The following is a 19793-nucleotide window of genomic DNA, read 5'->3' on the forward strand; positions in this document are numbered from 1 at the left end:
TCGTCAAGAGCTTGGAAATATTGTTCAATATATTTAAATACTTGATGTTGGTGATGATAACACAGTTTTACTTGGGGTCTTCACAAGATCTAGTATTAAAGTACTGAAGTACAAGTACAACTTCTTTACAAACACTTAGCATATACGTGTGAGTGCAAGTCATTTTAGGAAACGGCTGATTTGAGAAAGCACTTTTTTTGATAAGAATTTCTCTGGGAGGATTGGTCAACTCTTCGCAAAAGGCACTACCCATACAAAAAGTCTTCAGGTGGCACAAGCAGGGATTGAACTAAAGATTTCTAGCAAGACATTCCAATGCGCTAAGCGCCACGGGTACAACTTCATAATCTAGAAGCTGCTTATACAAAAGATATTTGAACTTCATAAATTATGAAAGAAAAATGTTTCTTTTAATAAGAAATTAAAAAAAGTTTGCTTTATTTTTTTTAATTTTATTAACAAATAGTAAAAATGTTCATTGGAACTTTGCAGTTAAAATCTAGCACAGAGTTGACACCAAACCACCTCCAAAACCGGAACCGACTCCATATCCTGCTCCATAACTACCACCATATCCACCAGAACCATAGCCTCCATAACCAGATCCGTATCCACCATAGCCAGATCTTACTGCGTATCCACCGCCGCCGTAACCTCCTCCTGATGAATAACCAATTCCAGTTGCAACTGGTGCAGCAACTTGAGTATAAACAGGGGTAATAACGGGAGCTGCTGAATATGTTACTCCGGTGGTATAACCTCCACCATATCCACCATCACTGTATCCGCCAACATTATATCCACTACCGTATCCACCACCGTATCCACCACTGAATCCTCCACCACCGCCTCCGCTGCTGATTCCACCAGGAATAATAACTTTAATTACTTTGACATTTCCACCACTGTATCCTCCGCCATATCCTCCTCCATATCCACCAGCTCCGTATCCTCCATAGCCGCCACTGCTATAGCCACCAACATTGCTTCCACCTCCTAGTCCAAGTTTATCGAGGAAAAAGGCGTTCAAAGGTGCTGCAGCAGCAAGCAATCCAAAACAACATAACCAAACTTTCATGATGACTAGAAGAGCAATTGTAACTTAGAATTATGGCCAAAATATTCGGATTTTAAACTTTTCCAAAGGAAGGATACCGTCGAACTGATGATTATTCTGAAATCTTTTCTACATTTTATACTTGAAAAACTAACAATGTGCCATTTTTGCATATTCTTGGTTAAACTATGGATTCATTGTTAGCACATTGGCCATTGATTCCACAAAAAAAAAGAAACAAGACGTTCCATTAGCTAGTCCGGCTTCTAAGAAGCTTTGATGTGTGTTGAATTATTTACTTTCATGGTTTGGTTAATCTCCAAAAAGCCCAGGTAAACACAATTTTGAGTATGTACATAAAGTAATAATTCAAACACACATACCATATCTATTATCTAGGTACCTTCTAGAAATAATCTATGGGACTTTTGAGTTCACACCTTTTTTTCTTTACTGTCAATATACTCGTACATAGTCATGCAAAAAAAGATCTTCTAAATACTGAGCTAGATTTTGTTATTCTATCAATGTTGTTATTTAGATTCGATCAATGGTTCCAATTGGCTGCTTTAAGTTTAATAAAATAATAAACATTCTCAATTGCATATAAAACGTCATAATTCGTCAGAAACAAGCGTTTGTTGCACAACATGGCACGTCAAAAAAAATTATGACAATGATAAACTGAACTTTGATTTCATGTTCAAACAATAGAAGTCGGTTAAAATTTGTTCGAAGTAAAGCCTATGGTGAATATTTATCAATTGTATACACTACGCATGATTTTTTTAGAACACATTTGGTTAATATAAAAAAGGATATAGTGAGCCAAGTTTAAAAGATAGACCTATGCTGTCGCGGACTTTTTTTAAGAGAGAGAGGAACATTTTTGTTCTACATTATTTTAGTAAAACTTTAACCGTTTCCACAGCGCACGCAATGGAAGTTTCCAAACAATTGGTATACTGGTGGTCCACTCATATTATCTTAGTGTGATTTTATGTACGAGCTATAGCTTTTCGTAATAAATGGGCTATCTAACACTGAATGAATTTTTTAAATAGGATCAGTAGTCCTTTAGATTAGTGCGTACAAACAAACAAACAAGCTTTATAAAATTGCTTTTCAATCTTTTTTTTTCATTTTTAACAAAAAATAAAAAATGTATTCAAAAAGTGATGTAAAATACTGTATAAGTTTACCATTTGGAAATTGAAAAAAAAAAGGCCGTTCAAAATTTGGTTAAAATTCTTCAAGGATTTTGAAGCATAAAATTATCCAAATTTGGGTGGTAAACTTAACCAAAAGTCATTTTGCGTTTTTAATAAAATAAAATTCACTTCTGTTTAGGAAAATACAATTTGTTCCAATAATTGAACACATTTCTTTTTGCTGCTTGTTTTTGGCGTCTTTGATTATTAACTTTTTAAAATTTTGTACGAGTGCATAAAAAACGAAATAATTTTTGTGAGCGCAAAAAATAATATTGATGTTTAACATTTGACATTTGACGAGCAGCTGATTCCATTACACAGCATTCCATTAAATGAATCACAATAGCATCCACGTAAACTTTTTGTAAGCTTTTGATTTTACACAGTTTGTGAACTTAGCACGTTGCGTTAATATCATTATTATCTATTAACAACTCTTAATATATTAACTATGTTCATTAGGTCTTAACTTAAATATGTGTCAAAAATATTCTGGCCGTTAAAGTTTTACCTTGGCTAACAAAAAATCTACTGATAGACTCAACTGAATGTGCCGCTGGGTCAACGTAGTTGTTCTTCCATTACGAAAAGGACAGAGTTGTATAAAAGCATTGCTAAAAGATACGAACAAATAATCGTCAAGCCTTGTATAAAGAACATTTGAGCTTTCTTATCCTATTAGTTTGATCGAAGGCATTTGATAAAAACGTTGTCTAATAATTAATTTTTCGATTACTGTCCAAAGCTGTTTGTCAATCTTCACAAAGTTTTCTCTGATCTTTGTTCATTTTCATGTGATGTACCGCAGAGTTCAATACTCGATCCGCTTATATTTTGTTTGTATGTTAATATCATAACGATGTGTAAACTATGGAATCCTCACTTAGAACCCGAACTTTGATTTAACTACGCTATGCATCTCTTACATCCGGTCGTCAGTTCCTCGTATGTTCCTCACGTTCTTGAAACTGTTTACCTCGTGGCTTGAGAAAAATAAATTCTGCTTCAAGAGTAAAAAACAAAACAATTAAAAAATACTTTTCCCTGCTTTGAAATTTGTCTTTCGCCTTTATTTATGTTTGTGTAGTTTTTGTAATTATTAAATAATTTAATTCTTTTTATTAAACTCTTTACAATTTTTAATTTATAAATCTAAAGCTTGTATCTATTTTATATTAATTTTAATAAGCAATGTATTTATGCATAAACATTTGTTAAATGAAAATACATAAATAAATAAAACCAACAAAAATGCCTTGCGACATCAGGGTCTCTGAAGACCCTCATGTTATCGTGCATCAGATGTAAATGCATCTACAAAGAGTGAACATTTGGACTACTTTTCTTTAAAAATATTGATAGACACAATGTTTGGGTTAGAGAGTCATATTAACCGGCTTTTTTTTACTGAAATTGAACATGAGTTTGGAGGACATCTATTCAATGCAGACTAATGTCTTATGCCAAAAATCCTATGACATAATCTATCTTTGGCAATCGTGTTGCCAGCCGTCTTAGCAATGCCAATTGGCTGCCGCAGATCTGCGATATAACTGCGAACCGTAGAGAGCCGATATGTAATGCCAATAATCTGGAAATGACTTAAGCGAAGCCATTATCATCCAAGATATCCATTAGCTATACCCGGAAACCATAACCAAGTTCTTGGAAAATTGGAATTGTAACAATAACACTGGGCGGTAATATTTTGTTCCTGGAAATGAAATTGTACATTTTGGTTGTTTTTTGGTGGGCTTAATTCAGAGCTTCGGGTTATTGAGATATTACTTTTTAAAATTCGGAAAAAAACACCTATAAACATAACATTTTCTTGAGGCTTTCTAAATTACTAAAGTATTTCAATTTTCGATAAACGTTGTGATAGTTTTCTTAATCTATAATACATATCTTCAATATTAACTTGAATGATTTATAGTATCTTATAAGAATGTTGATAAATCCCCATAAGTAGTTAGATTTCACCTGCACCACATAAATCTTAAAGTAACGCTGAACCATTTATGCTAAAGCAGTTCTTAATAGAAAAAAGCAAAACGATTTGATTGTAATTTATAGTAAAAGAACTTGTTATGTTTTCACTTATAGCCTTTAAAATCTGTTTTTGGTTGTCTTTAAGATTTGTAAAGGGACATATTTTATAAAACCTACAGTGATAGAAAAATGTTTCGGCAACATTCGGATTCAGAAGAACTTAGCCCTATCTGGTGGATTAAAACTTAAGTAGCTTAAATATATCATGAGCTCTTATGTCACAGTTTACGTAGAAGAAAAAGTAGAACAGATTAGATTAGATTTGGATTAAAATGATTTTATTTATTTACAAAATAACAAAATAACAATTAACATTTACAAAATCTTAATGGCTTGGCTTAGCCGTCTGCCAATTGGTATATTGGTTATGAAATTAACAAACAATTTTTAAATTTAAATAAGAAATATTTTTTAAAGAAAAATTAAATAATTCATTAATGATTCACTTGAATTATTAGAAGCTAGTATTTAATATCCTATCTCTTTAACTTAGAGCTGTTTTACAAAAAAGTTTTAGCTTTTTTGACAATTCCTTCAATATATTCCGGAATTGTTCCGTTGAAAGCGTATCTTTACCGAAGAAATGTCGCCTTGTTTCACGAAGAGTCGGACATCTACCCATAAAATGAAATATGTCTTCTCTTTCTGCTATGTTACATATATTGCACAATATTGGAAGGTCATCTTAATGTGGCATATTATTAAGCGGAAGAAGTTCTACCCTCGCCCTTAGCATCATTGAGATGGATTCTACGCCTAATTCGTCTCTGAAGTAGTTTGCCTGTTGAAGGTTATAGTTGAGTGCACTGTACACCGATCTGTAAAGGAATTCTTTTGCTTCACTTTCATTCCTGCAGTTTATATCTGTGTTGGAAATGATCTTGTAGAGTCTTTGTTTCCATTTATTGGGAGGCTCTTGGTGTAGGCTTAGATCAAAATTACACAAACGTGCATGATCCAGCCACTCATCATACCATCCAACTTTTCTGCTCACTGTTATCATCATGATGTTCTTCGGAAGTCGACCTTTATCCATGTTTAAGACCTTGATAATGTAATCAGACTTTAATTTAAGTGTTTTTATGTATAACGGTAAAGGCGATAATCCAGTTTCCAGGTTCAATGCATAGTTTGGAGTGTTCGATGGTAGTCTGAACATGCGTTTTAAGTAGAAGCGTAAAAGTTTTTCAACTTCATCATATTACCTCCCCATACTTGCGCAGAGTAAAGCATGATTGGTTCTGAAACAGATTCAAGAACTTTATATTTCTTACTATGGTTTAGATATTTGTTGGAGAAAAACACATCTTCCAAGGTAAGTTTATTGCAGTTTTTACCTTGGCAAGCTTATCTTTCAAGTGCTTTTCGATTTTTAAATTGCAGGTGAAAATCACTCCAAGGTACTTGCATTCGTTAAAAACTTCAAGTCTTTCGTTATTGTAGTGCCACTTCTCATTTGTTCGTAGTCTGCCTTTCTCACTTTTGAAGATCATGATCTTCGACTTCTCTTGGTTGACCACTAGGTTTCATTTGGCACAGTATTCGCATAGTCGGTTGATCATCAGTTGTATCGTTTCCGGTGAATGAGCTAGAGTCACTATATGATCTGCAAACAGAAGTGCTTTGATAGTAGTACTGCTGACTTCAATTCCACCAGTCAGGATGTCCATAACATCGTCGATAAATAACGCAAACAGCAAAGGGCTTAGAGTACAACCTTGCCTCACTCCAATTTTCGTTTCAAACCATTTTGATACTACTTCACCATCCCAGACAGCAGCCCATGTATCTTCCAGCAGATTTTCTATGACTCTTCACAAATTTGCGAGACATTCCCTTGCAATACAATTTGAACATCAACGATCTTCTATCGACTGTGTCGAATGCAGCCTTGAAATCCGCAAAGAACGCGTATAATTTCTTTCCCTGCGCTGCAAAAGATTCAGCTACTTTGCGAAGTACAAAAATGTGGTCGACAGTTGAGTATCCCGCAATAAATCCCGCTTGGTACTCTTTGAGCATATTGATGTGGTTGATCCAAGATGTTAGGCGCCGTTGTAAAATCGTAAGAAAATTTGTACGATACGTTTAAAAAGGATATTCATTATAGTTGTTTTTATCGGATTTGGAGCCCTTTTTATAGATTGGGAGTATCAAAGCTTTCTTGAAATCGCGAGACATAGAAGACAGAAACGTTAGTTTAACGCTGTAAATAGAAGTTACATTCAATGTATAAGTTCCAGCCACTCTAGGCAATACAATCCGAACAAATCACGTGAGTAGGGGAACATCCCAGGGTGGTGTCCTTTCGCTTCTTCTATAGCTTCTGGTCATGGATACAATTCTCGTTAATTTAGAGAGATGTGGAGTGAAGGCGGTAGCCTATGCGGATGCGGAAAGTACACCTCTGTGATTAGTGAAATCACGGAGTCATCTTTGAAGAAAGTTAGCAGCTGGGCCACGAGTTGTAGACTAGGAGTTAACCGAAGTAAAACTGAACTGTTGCTCTTTACCACCAAAACTAAAGTACCGCCCTTCACGCTACCGCGACTCAACGGTCAAATCCTATCATTGTCTTTCAGTGCAAAATATTTGTGAGTTATACTCGACCCTAAACTAAACTGGAAACTAAATATTGAAGTACGGGTTAAGAAGACCTGTGTTGCCTTCTACGCCTGCAGAAAAACTTTCGGCAAAAAGTGTCACCCTGATCTGTGTTCCGGGCCATAGTGGTATCGTGGGAAATGAACGGGCTGACGAGCTAGCCAGGCAAGTACCGGCCTTTCATAACTCACTCACCTGATCTACCATTAGAATGCAGCATTTGCAACATGAGAGAAAGAGAAGACGTCATTCACTTTTTGGGAAGATACCCAACTCTGAAAGAAACCAGAAGAAGCGTTCTTGGGAGCGATGTTTTATCTGAAGAGCAAGTCCTGGACGAATTGAATCATATGAACGTTAATAGACTTTATGAATATTGTGTAATTGCGCTCAGATATAGAGCAAGAATAATTAACGAAGATTTTAGATTAAACAAACCTTTAACTGTATCTTATTTGAATTTTTAAATTTTATTGGTTTCCATATAATTCCTTTTTTTAAACACATATGTTATTTAAAACGGTTATATCTTTGTAATTAAATTAATATATTATAGTTGTCAATCTGGCAGACGGCAAATGCCATGTCATAATGATTTTTGTAAATGTAAAAACGTATCTATTGTTAAATTCAAATGTTGATCTAATAAAATCCAAATTATCTATCTATCTATCTATCTAGCTCACTTGCGGAAATGGTTAACATTCCTATGAAGGGCAAAATCTTTTCTATCTACCAAACTGAATCAAACCGAAGGTGGAGCAATTTACCCAACTGCATTATATCTAGAAAGATATAATGCCAAGGCAAGACAAGTTGGGTATCTCTTACAACACCTTTTACCGTAGTTTTAGTGACCAAAGTGAATGTGAAACTATAATCCATTTCCTCTGAAAAAATGTCCTGCTTTGGCAAACACTAGAATTAAATTTGGAAAAGCATTCTTTCACAAACTTGAATAGCTATGTGAGACAAAGATTATAGATCTAATCTTTTTTCTCAATGCAACAAAATGGCTCTAGAATAATCGCTATGAAGCTTCTCTATAAATCTTTCCCTTCTCTCACAGGCCAAACGTGTTTTTGGTATCAAATCGGCGCACTACAGCGCTAATTGAATCCCAGGCTAGGTTGCCTTGAGATCGCCATTTCTACCTACCTGAGTTTTAAACCTTAGACATTTATTCACACAACCAAAGTCTTATTGGTCTTTTGCCAACCTATTCGCTAAATGTTTTCAAATGTTATCATTAACAACTTTCCATCTTAGACTATAAGACACAACTTCAATTCCATCCATATTATATGTACTTGAATATTATGTATTTTATGATTAAGAATAGGATATAACTCATATTTTCCCTTTCGTTTCGTTTTTAGCTATATTTGGCAGAAAATTAGATAGTTTGATGAGTATTTGCTTTGCTCTGCGTATATTAACAAGCTTTGGGTGCGGTTTAAAGTGTCAAGTATTAAAGCAAACGATATAAATTGAATTTAATATATCGTGAGGAAGATTTAACTTCGTTTTTAGTTTTGTTCATAATTGTATTTTTTCAATATTTCTTTTTATTTTAATGAAAACAAATTACTCAATTTTTGGTGGTGTTCATATGAGGGAGCTCTTCTTTTCCAGTTAATCCACTAATTCACTTAAATAAATGTCCAAACCTTATTTGGATTTCTTACTTTTTGTACAAAACATTTCAATTTTTTCAATTTTCTTATTGCCTTTTGTTTGACAATGATAAAAAAGTGTTCATTTACTTTCAAGTTTGCAGCTCAGTTCTTTTGTTTTCAACCAATTGTTTTGTTTATCATTGCAGGTAACTAGGTGTACTTAATATTGTTCCTCATTTGCATATTTACTTGTACCTGTACAAAAAATCTACATGTTAAAATTATGCAAACAGATGTTGTATACGTATTTTTGACTTTTATCAAAAATGTCTAACCGCTGGCTCTGAAAAAATAAGTCTTAGCAACAGGTACAAATATCTTATCTTTCATAAAACACACATCATAGACAACTTGACGTACCTTAAATTAGCAGTTGTCAGGTTTTATTGTATAAGATATGTATAGCAGCACTTTTTGTTTATTTATTTTATTAGTTTTATTTTTTCTTAATCTGACATCTGAGAGCAAAATGTGTGAAGTAAAAAGATAACCTTCAAAATTCATCATCTTTCTTTAGACCAAGGTATTGGAAAACAAACAAACTACAAATAAGAGGTTTATGGATGAAACATATCTTCACGAAAAATATTAATGTATTAACCCTGAGCATTATGATGCTCTCAACCTAAACCATGTTCGTTGTACATAATATGTAAACAAAATAAACAAAATACTGGATTTAAAATTCATGAATGAAAACGCAGATTTTAGGTGCGTCCATACGTAAATTGAATTTAATGAATTGACAAATTTGTGTGTTGGGGGTTTGATTGTTCGTACACAGAGTAAAACAAAAAGGCATTCGGAAATATCAAAACATACGTTAATAAGCTTTGTCGGTATTTGGAAATTATTATATGATGCAGATCCGATTTTTCAGATTAAACCTAGTCTTACAACAAACACTACCTAACGTCAGAATAGTTGTTAATCGTCTGATTGGCCATCTTATATTCATAGATGCAAATATAGACCATACAATTGTGTTCCGTCGGTTGGGCTATGACATTTCAAATAAAAACAATGGATTCTTATGAGGTAATCTGAAATGTAACCTATGTAGTTGTGACCGCTTTATATGGGAATATCGTAAACGCCAAACCAATGCCAGATTAAAGCTTTTGTCTGGTATTATGCCACAACCCAGCGTTAGGTTAGTTGGGCGTTTACGATATCAATTAGCATTTGCAAAACGTAATGTAGCTGCAAACCTCGGACATTGTCGTTTACAATATACAAACTTTACTCACAACTTTTTAAATTAATTTCATTTATAAATTTAGCAAAAGAAGGCAAGACAAGAATACAAACACAATTGAATTGACATTACAGTTGTCAGCTGTCAAGGCGGGACAAAATAAAAAAAACATTTGGGCGTTGAGCTCGAGCTCACAATATTTACGATCTAAAACGCATTATATTGTTTGAATATCTTGAACCCGGCTATAGAAATACCATTCACTTATATAATTGAAAGAAAAGTCAAGAAAGTCATCAAGATCGTGCAACTTGTAATAGATAACTCTTTAAAAAAAAGCATTATAAATTAAATTAAATAATGTTCATTCAGAAAATTTTAAATTTGTTTATATTGTACACGCACTCAAGGGGATATGAATACCCTTATAATGATTATACACAATGCAAGTAATTAGGAAGGGAGGATAGGATTTGAAAGGAGATACCGATGCACATTGGTTTAATGTCTGCACATTGCAATGAGTGGGAAATATTGAGTCTGGTAAAGCATTCCACATTCGTGTAGTGCGACTAAAAAAAGAATCTCTGTACTTTACAGTACGACCGAAATTGGGCTCAAGGGTAAACTTATGGGCATTCCCAAAAGAACGAGTATTACGGTTGAATTGTTTGAGGGGAGGAATGCAACTGGCTATTTCATTAGAGCGTTGCTTATGGAAGTAGCTATAAAATAATGAGAGACATGAAACCTTACAACGGTGCTCGAGAGATGCAAAGGTTTCAGTTAGACAACGGTCACCTATCATTTTTAGAGCTCTTGAATTCTGTCCAAGAGACTCAAGTGGGTAATAGGAGCACCTGCCCAAATATGGGAATTGTACGCAAGTTTTGGACGAATATAGGCTTTATAAATTATAGCCAGATCAGAAGGGGTAAAAAACTTCTTGCATCGTCGGAGAAAACCTAACCACTTCATTTTTGGCGATGTTAAATATGTGATCACTCCACAACAAGTAGTTTGTAATGCACATACCTAGGACTGATAGCTGTTCAGTCTCCTCGATGCAAGTACCACTCATGGATAGTGGCATTGGGGGAGGGTTACGGTTTTAAGATAGTAGACAGCATTGAGTTTTCGAAACATTAAATTCTACACGGTTTTTGATTTCCCATTGAACAATGCTGTCAAGATCAGAATTTAATGAACTTAACATACGCTGCCGTTGGTAGTCCACATCCGAAGAAAAAGGATGAGAATCTAAAAACGAATATGAAAAGCTGAGGGTACTGTCATCCGCGAAACAATTTAGTGGGTTAGAAGTTTCAGACAAATGATCATTTATAAAAATGAGGAAGAGCGTCGGAGGCAAAACGGAGCTCTGGAGCACACCAGCTTTTATTTTGTGAATATCCGATTTGAACCCGCCCAATACTTCTTGAATTGAACGGTCCGAAAAGTAGTTTCTAACCCAACGAAGAAGTAATTCATTAATACCAAATTCACACATTTTCTATAAGAGAGCTTGATGCCATACTCTATCAAATGCTTAAAATATCAAGTGTAATAATCTTACTTTCTCCAAAACAATGTAAAGATTTGTTCCACTGTTCGGTAAGAAAAACCATGAGATCATCAGTGGACCTATTGCTACGAAAGCCATGCTGTCGGTCATTAAGAAGCTTTCGTTCTTCCAGATATTTCTTAAGCTGAAAATTGATCAGCGTTTCCATGACTTTGGAAAGTGCAATTGGACGATAGTTGGATGGTGAGGAGGATTCGACTTTTTTAGGGACAGGCTGGACAAGTGCAGTTTTCCATCCACTCGGAAAAAGAGCTGTAGAGTAGGAAAGATGAAAAAGTTTACGAAGTGTTTTTGCTAGCGATGAAGAACACCTCTTCAAAACAATTGCGGAGATACTATCCGGGCCAGCGGATTTGTGTATGTCAAGGTCTTTCAGTACTCTTGCAACTGCACGAGTGCGAAAGAAGATTCGTCCCATAGAATCATTTAAGCTCTCAAGAACAGGAGGACTCATGACACTCTCTGGTAGCGTCGAATTAACAGCAAACTGTGCTACAAGCAAATTAACTTTATCAATCGAGCTCACATAGGGAGTGTCATTGTGGACGAGCGTTGGAACCGAGAATGACGTAGTGTTTCGTACGTTTTTTACAAATGACCAGACTTTTTTAGTACCTTTGGGACATTGTAGTATTTTTTGCCGTTATTTCTGGTCATGCAAAAATTTAATGCGTCGTATATGTCCGTTACAAGCAATTCTAGCTTGTTTGAACTTATACCGGTTTTCCTCAGTTGGGTTGGCTTTGTAATTCCGGAACTTTACATTTTTGATCCTAATAACCTCTTAACATCTCGAATCAAACCATGAGTTTTCTTTGGGTTTCATAGATTTTACTCTATTCGAAATAAAATTTCTCATTCCGCAAAGAATTAAGTTTGTAATCATAGTGACCAGCTAAAGTTCCTGGAGAATTCATTGAGACCGTCTCAGTTGGCTTTCTCATATTGCCAAACGGTTCTCGTAGGAGTTTTAACTTTAACTGGCGTTTTTTGGCATGAGAAATTTTCAAATATGACACAGTAATCTGATGTGCCTAGAGGCGATAATACACTGACAGTATATTTATTAGGATCAGAAGTAAGAAACAATTATTAATAATAAGCACAGTTTAAAGAAAAATAACAATAAAGTAGGTGCCTACTAGTCAACGCTCGTGGCATAGAGGAACGAGGTTTGAAGCTAAAATTCGTTTTATAAATGCTAAAAACTCCATTATCCATGGACATAATAAAGTAATTATGACATTTGATTCATTTTTTTCAAAATTACTGTGACATCCTTGACACTTATCTATTAAGACAATTACATAATAAACGACATGACCGCAAGAGCATACTACGCTAATTCCATAAGCGTGGCTTCCAAATTACATTTTCTTGCGTAGTATAGTCACCTTTGTAACGAATGCAGTGCCATTTTGTGTTAGGTGGAAAATAGAATTACTTGAACCAATTGTCACATTGATGTTTATTATTCATATTTTGAATATTTTCATCTGTAGCGTTAATTCAAATGTTTGAATACCAAAAATGTTGAATATTAGATATGGAAATATCGATGGTTTAAGACATAAATGTCTATGTTATAAAAAAAAATATGCCTTTTGAGATTCCAGTGGATGCATATACAGATTCATACAAAACTTCAATATTTTGTACATGAAAGTGTACATTTTTTTTAATAGAAAACGGCAAGAAGTCAAATCATACTACGTTATGTAGTGTGTGAAATTACATGGTAATGAGAATACTATGGTGAGTGTTACCACCTTTTGTAAATAAATGTTTACAAACACCTTAAAACTGACATAGTTCTTTAAAAAGAAGAACATTTATATAAATGATTGATTCCAGCAGATAAATACAAATACTCGTATGTTTGTTTACTTCATAACATTTTTCTTAGACAAATCATCGAAGAGAAGATAGCAATATTAGAAAGTAAAAGTGTGTTAAAAAAAACACAAACCTTGGAGTGAAGTTTTGATAGAGTAGTTTAGTTTATTCATCAAACAAAGTTACAATAGGTACTTTAGTGATTACTAGATAACATAATACATACAATTTAAAATTTTAAACATTACCACCAGCAAAGTTATTTAGAATTAACAATAAATTTGATTTTGACATTGAAATCAATCATGTTGCAAACAGTTTCTATTAAACACCTGGATATTGATTTATTGGAAGCATACACAGTTTTATGACATGGAACATTAAAGAACGGTTGGTTTTGAAGCAATCTCGCAGGGACATTAATCCCAATTAGAGCTAAAATTTGTGAACAATCAATATGATTTGCTACTATGTCACGAATGAACATAACCTCTGTATACTTTCTACGAATGTTAAGAGTAAAAATACCGAGTAGTTTACACCTCGTTTCATAGGAAGGAAAATCTATGTCCCATTGAAGTCTTTTCACTACAACTCTCGTAAATCGTTTTTGGATCTTTTCGATTCTAAATGACTAAAGAAAATATGAAGGATTCCAGATTACACTGCAGTATTCAAGATTAGACCTTACAAACGCAAAATATAAACACTTTAAGATGTGTGGATCGGAAAACTCCTTTGAGTTTCGTAATATGAAACCTAACATTAAACTGCCTTTAGCAACTAAAAAATCTACATATATGCTTTACAAAGTCAAGTTTTTTATCAAAAATCACACCAAGATCTTTTATAAAGGTTATAACGGACAATGGCATATGATTGATTTTATAGATAAAAATAATTGGACGATGGTTTCGAGAAAACGTTAAGCTTTGGCATTTGGAAATGTTCAAATGTAAACCGTTAGCTAAACACCAATCCGATAAAAGATCAAGTTCTTGTCGCAGAAGAAAACAATCATGCTCAGATTTTATACAACGAAATACCTTAAGATAACCCGCGTACATCAAGCACTTTGAACTTAAAAACATATCATGAATGTCATTTAAAAACAACAAAAAAAGAAGAGGACCAAGATGGCTTCCTTGTGGGACACCCGACGTAACATATACCGGTGCAGAAATAATGTTATTTATACGAACGTACTAAATACGATCAATTAAGTATGAATTTAGCCATTTTAATAAGTTTGAGTGAAAACCTACTTTATTTATCTTCATAAGTAAAGCATCATGGTTGACTCTGTCAAAAGCTTTAGAAAAGTCAGTATAGACAACATCATACTGATAACCTTTCGCAAGTGCATTCAAGACTAAATTACTAAAAATAGTGACGTTAGTTGCAGTGGATCTACCAGCTACAAAACCATGTTGGTATGGTGAAATCATTGCTTTAAGACAAGGAGTTAATTTGTCATAGACTAACTTTTTAAAAAATTTGAGAATCGTAGCAATTTTACAAATTGGACGATAGTTTGAAACATCTTGCCTACCACCTGATTTGTAAATAGGTGTGATTGTTGAACGTTCCCAAGTATTTAGAAACTCGCCATTTGCAAGTGAACGATTAAAAATAATTTTTAAAGGAACAGCCAATGCATTCGCACACAATCGTAAAATGATTGGTGAAATTCGGTCAATATCACGTCGCTTATCACCCTTAAGCTCAGACAACGATAACTCAATCTCAGAAGTGGAAAAAGTTAAACTGCCTATATTAATAGGAGTAGTTGAAGAGTTTATGTTTGTAGCATTAGGTAAATTAGGACAAAAGTCTAAATAAAATGACTGAAAATGTTTAGCAGATGATGTAATGCCGTCATGGTACATACGGTTGGGAATGCCATTTGATTGTTTTATATTATTTATAAACCTCCAAAAACTTTTGCTATTTGTTTTTAAATCACACTCAACACAAAACAGATATTGATTGTAACGAAATTTATTTAAAGTATCAAATTCTTTTTGTAAAATTCGATATTGTTCATATAATTCACGATCATTATTAGACTTGCGAAATTGCTTGTAAACCTTATTTTTTAAGTTATTAAGATTTATGATTCTTTTATTGAACCACACAGGTTTTTGGTTATTGATTTTTTGTATATGTAAGTCCATTGCAATATTAAGAACATTTATAAATAAATTAAAGCACTCATTTAAATCTATATTGGTGAACAATGTTTGCCTATTTGTACCATCCAAAAAATCATATATTGCATTCAAATAAGCTTCAGCAAAATTGTAACTAAAATTGAAGTCTGAAGTCTCAGGTGAGAAAAAATTATAAAATTCTAAATGCAAGGTGAGTGCAACATGATGTATTGTATTGTTGTATTGTATTGTTGAAAAGGGGAACAATAGAGTCGTTTATGCCTACGCACAATTCAGCATCAACGAACACCAAATAAAGTATATTATTACAAGAATTCTGAAAATGATTGATTTAACTCAGGTCAAATTGTGCAAAGGTATCCACAACTTTACAATCATGATGAAATAAAGGAATTAATCTATTTTCATCTTCATCATATATCCATTTAACATTTGGCAAATTAAAATCTCCTAAAATTATTATTTTTTGATTATCTTTACGATTTTTTAGTATTAAACTACAATTTTCTAGATGAGCTTTGTATAATTCAAGAGAGCTACTTGGTAGAATGTAAAAGATAATAAGAAGAATTTTATTAATAAAATCAAATTTAACATTCAGCCCTAGTTGGTCGACATTGAGAGTATCATATTGAGGAGGCAATTCAACTTTAGTGCAATGAAGAGAGGTATGCACAACTACTAGCACACCACCTCCTCTTTTACAACCAACGAAAAACAGCATACTTATAATTCGGGACGTTATGTGCAATTGCTTTGCATTTACTTTTAATTCTTAGAACTTTAATAAAAAATCCAAGTCCACAGGAATTGATATTACTCAAACAAAAATGATATGAAACGGAACTACTTTAAATCTGTTATGAATCAGTTCTAACTCATTTTATAAGCTTTCCATTCTAAAAGTCGATTTCAAAGTCTGGAAAGCATTACTTCGTCAATTTTACAAGTTATTCAATAAAACTGTGGGTCTATATGTTGTTAACTTTTCGATAATTTTTTGTATTGTAATCCGTGAATTTTAATAACGTTGTAGTATTGATTGCGTTTTTTTAAATGGGACTTTTAATTTAAATTGTGAACGCACACTTTCATCGAAATGCCATTGTCAATTATTCAGTAAACTCGACAATTATTGTATCATGTTAAGGTACATGAACTAGAATCGTCTCTAAACTATAAGAATTTCCTATTGAAATTTGGGTTTATTTACCTCAAATTTAAGAACGTTAGCTACTCACACTAATAGACAGACATTAACAAGTTAAGTTTAGAAATGTTAGTCTACATACTATAATTGGGCAACGCTAGACCACATTATGACGAGTTTTGCGTAAGGATACTGGTAACCACCAAAATTCAAGATTAAGCTGACACAAGAATTCAAGCCGATGTACCATTTGAAGCCACGTATGTTTTCCAATGGCAATTACTGGAAAACACTTTACTTTTTTCCAATTGGTCCTTATTTGAAAGCACTTTACTTTTAAGGGGTGTCCACTCTAAAGTAACAATTTATGAAACATTGTTTAAAAAACGTTTCTGAATTTGTTTGAAAACATTTCAGAAACCTTGCATGTTTCTTTTTTATATCTACTTTTGTTTTATTTTTTTTTTTTGTCTTCCTCATATTTTTCATGATTTGTATTTTTGGAAATTTGATTCTATTTTTGAAATGTTCAGGACGTGGATCAATAGCATACAATTCTCGATGCTCCAACCTTTTCTTGACATTTTACGTTTATATTAAAACAACTTAAAAATAAGCATTTTAAACACATTTCAGATATGTTGCTCTGTTTATGAATGTTTTCGTTTTTTAAATGGTTTTGAAATGTTTTCTTGTTTTGGACGTACCTCTATATAAATACAAATTATAAGGCAAAATAATTTTGGACCTAGAACCAAGAATAGAATACTAGTCAATTCATATTCCCACAGAAAATCCCGTTAAAAGTGGTTCCGCTTGTTTACCTATGTTTGACCTCTTGTAGACTATGTTCCAAAATATTTGTTTCTCACTACATAACACATCTCCTTCGAAACTCAATAATGCGAGCCTCATATTACAAAAACAATAATTAATTTAAAATGTTAACATTTAATACAACATATTACACTTTTACAAACTTTTCCGTACCCTGCTATTAGTAATATATTCTGCTAAGCAACTCAAGCGCCCTCTGGAGCGAAATAGTTAATTTGATCATTTTCCATATCAGCTGTTGTTTGACAGATGTCAATAAGATTTCAACCAACGTACTGCTGCACCGCATTTTTCTTCACATAAAATTCCTAATAAAAAAGTATGTAACTTTTTAATAATATTTTGAATTACATAAACAAATAAATTGACTTAACTGACTTTTTAATTCTAGCCTTTAAAAAATGTTCATCCGTCAAGTAAGCCGCTTGCCAAGAAGAGCTATCAAATCCTACAGCACCGCTGCGGAGCCAGTAGCTGCGGCAACAGCACACAAATTATCTGAGAGCCGTACCCTCGAAGGCAACACTTCGAAGCACTCCAGCAATAATCTGGCTAAATTCTATCAAATTCCTGCTGAAGATAAAAAGACCCTCTTTACCCATGGGGGACTACCAAAATCTTTTGAAAAACAAGTAAAGACCTTCGGGGAGACTTGTCTAATGGTTAGAGAGCCAGCTCTTGAAGTCATTGATTACATCAAATCATCGAATTTAAGCAATCCAACTGTGCGATATGTTCTCTATGGCGATGATGGTGTCGGGAAGAGTCTCGTCATGGCTCACATCATTCATTATGGATTTCAGAATGGTTTTCTTTTAGTGCATGTTCCATGGGTAGCTAATTGGTTCAAACGTCCAAAAGAAACAGCCAATTCTTCATCCATCGAAGGATTCATTGACCTCCCGTTTGACGCCGCAGGCTGGTTAGTACACTTTAAGACTCAAAACGCTAAACTTCTGTCTACGTTGGATCTGAAAACAACCAAAGATTACGTGTGGAGTAAACGAGAGACAACTCCATCTGGCTCCACACTCTCTGAACTCATTGAGCATGGCATCACAAGGGTCAAGTTTGCCTCTGATACTATTGCTGCACTTATTGCTGAACTGAAGCAACATTCAACAGCTGGAAAATGCAAGATCATGGTTGCCGTTGATGGCTACAATGCATTCTTCCATCCCATCACTAGAATAGTCGCCGACAACAAAGCTAAGATTAGTCCCAACAAAGTGACACTCACTCAGCCCTTCCTGGACATCACAAACTACGACTGGTGCAATGGAGTTTGTGTTCTGTCGGTTGATAAATTAGCCAGCTCCGAGAACTATCGAGAATCGTTTATGCCAAGGTACTTGCTTGACAAAGAAGGCTTTGAGCATTTGGATCCATTTGTTCCGATTCGAGTGGATAATTTTAACGAGAAGGAATTCAGAAGCTGCATTGACTACTACTTGGACCGAAGGTGGATTCAGAACTGTGAGCAAGGATTCGATGAGGAGTTGAAGTTTTTGAGTGCAAGCAATCCTTATAGGCTGATGAATATTTGTGCTCCGTTGTAAGTGGAATTCTGTTTTTGATAGACGTTGAAAGATAAATAAAATAGAAGTTAAAAATTTATATTTTTGTTTGGTCTGAAAATGATGTTGGTTTTCTTGAAGTTCTGAAGGTGGTTAGTATTAAAATAAAATTGGCTACGTGCAGGTACCAATAAACTTATATTGGACATATTTATCATTACTTTTTTTCTTTTACTTTCTTCCAAGAAACAGTTCCCAAGGTATCATAACCTTTCTTTGATTCCGTCGACAATCTAACATACATACATTTGGACAACTTTCTAAGCTTGAAATTTTGATTAGTTTATAGAAAAGAGTGACTATCATAGAAACTTCTTTAAGATGTTTAAGTTTATTACAGGAGATCAAATACATAATTTTGGGACTAAAATGGTTACTTATTGGTCCAAACCATTAAAACCTTAAATTCAGGTGCTTTAGCTGAAAATCGTTAATGATTTTCTAAAAATTTCCTACGAAATTTTATCGAAAGATTACAGGAAAAAATTTCGATTTTATTTTTATCATCGGCAGTTTGGTTTTTAGCGGACTTCGGCTCTCTTCATTTTAATTTTCGAACATTTGAGCTTACAAGAGGTCCGAAAGCTTACAGAAAATGTTTGATTTACGAAAACAACCAAAATTCGAATTAAGTCTTGTGTCAGGTTTTAATATCTCACCGAGGAAGGAGGCTATAAACGGAGTATTTATAAATAAATTTAAACTGAGAATATCAGGGTTCCAGGCGTTTAAAGTGTCACCAAAATAGACGAAACCCAAATTTAACATCCTAGAAAATGTGGACTTAAGGGAAATATAGGATTTTTTTTAAATTTTGTCTAAAGGGCACA

General features: G+C 33.8%; 2 protein-coding genes across 2 annotated transcripts; one reads left to right on the forward strand and one right to left on the reverse strand.

Annotated features, from left to right (window-relative positions):
• Positions 1-449: 449 nt before the first annotated feature.
• LOC129947499 (uncharacterized) lies at positions 450-1175 on the reverse strand. Its single transcript, XM_056058079.1, has one exon. The coding sequence runs from the start codon at positions 1076-1078 to the stop codon at positions 500-502; it is 579 nt and encodes a 192-aa protein (XP_055914054.1). The 5' UTR covers positions 1079-1175; the 3' UTR covers positions 450-499.
• Positions 1176-17684: 16509 nt separating this feature from the next.
• LOC129945312 (28S ribosomal protein S29, mitochondrial) lies at positions 17685-19003 on the forward strand. Its single transcript, XM_056054965.1, has 2 exons — positions 17685-17705; positions 17778-19003. The coding sequence occupies exon 2, from the start codon at positions 17788-17790 to the stop codon at positions 18943-18945; it is 1158 nt and encodes a 385-aa protein (XP_055910940.1). The 5' UTR covers positions 17685-17705; positions 17778-17787; the 3' UTR covers positions 18946-19003.
• Positions 19004-19793: the final 790 nt, after the last annotated feature.

Source organism: Eupeodes corollae, chromosome 2 (assembly GCF_945859685.1).
Source record: "Eupeodes corollae chromosome 2, idEupCoro1.1, whole genome shotgun sequence".
NCBI lineage: Eukaryota > Metazoa > Arthropoda > Insecta > Diptera > Syrphidae > Eupeodes > Eupeodes corollae.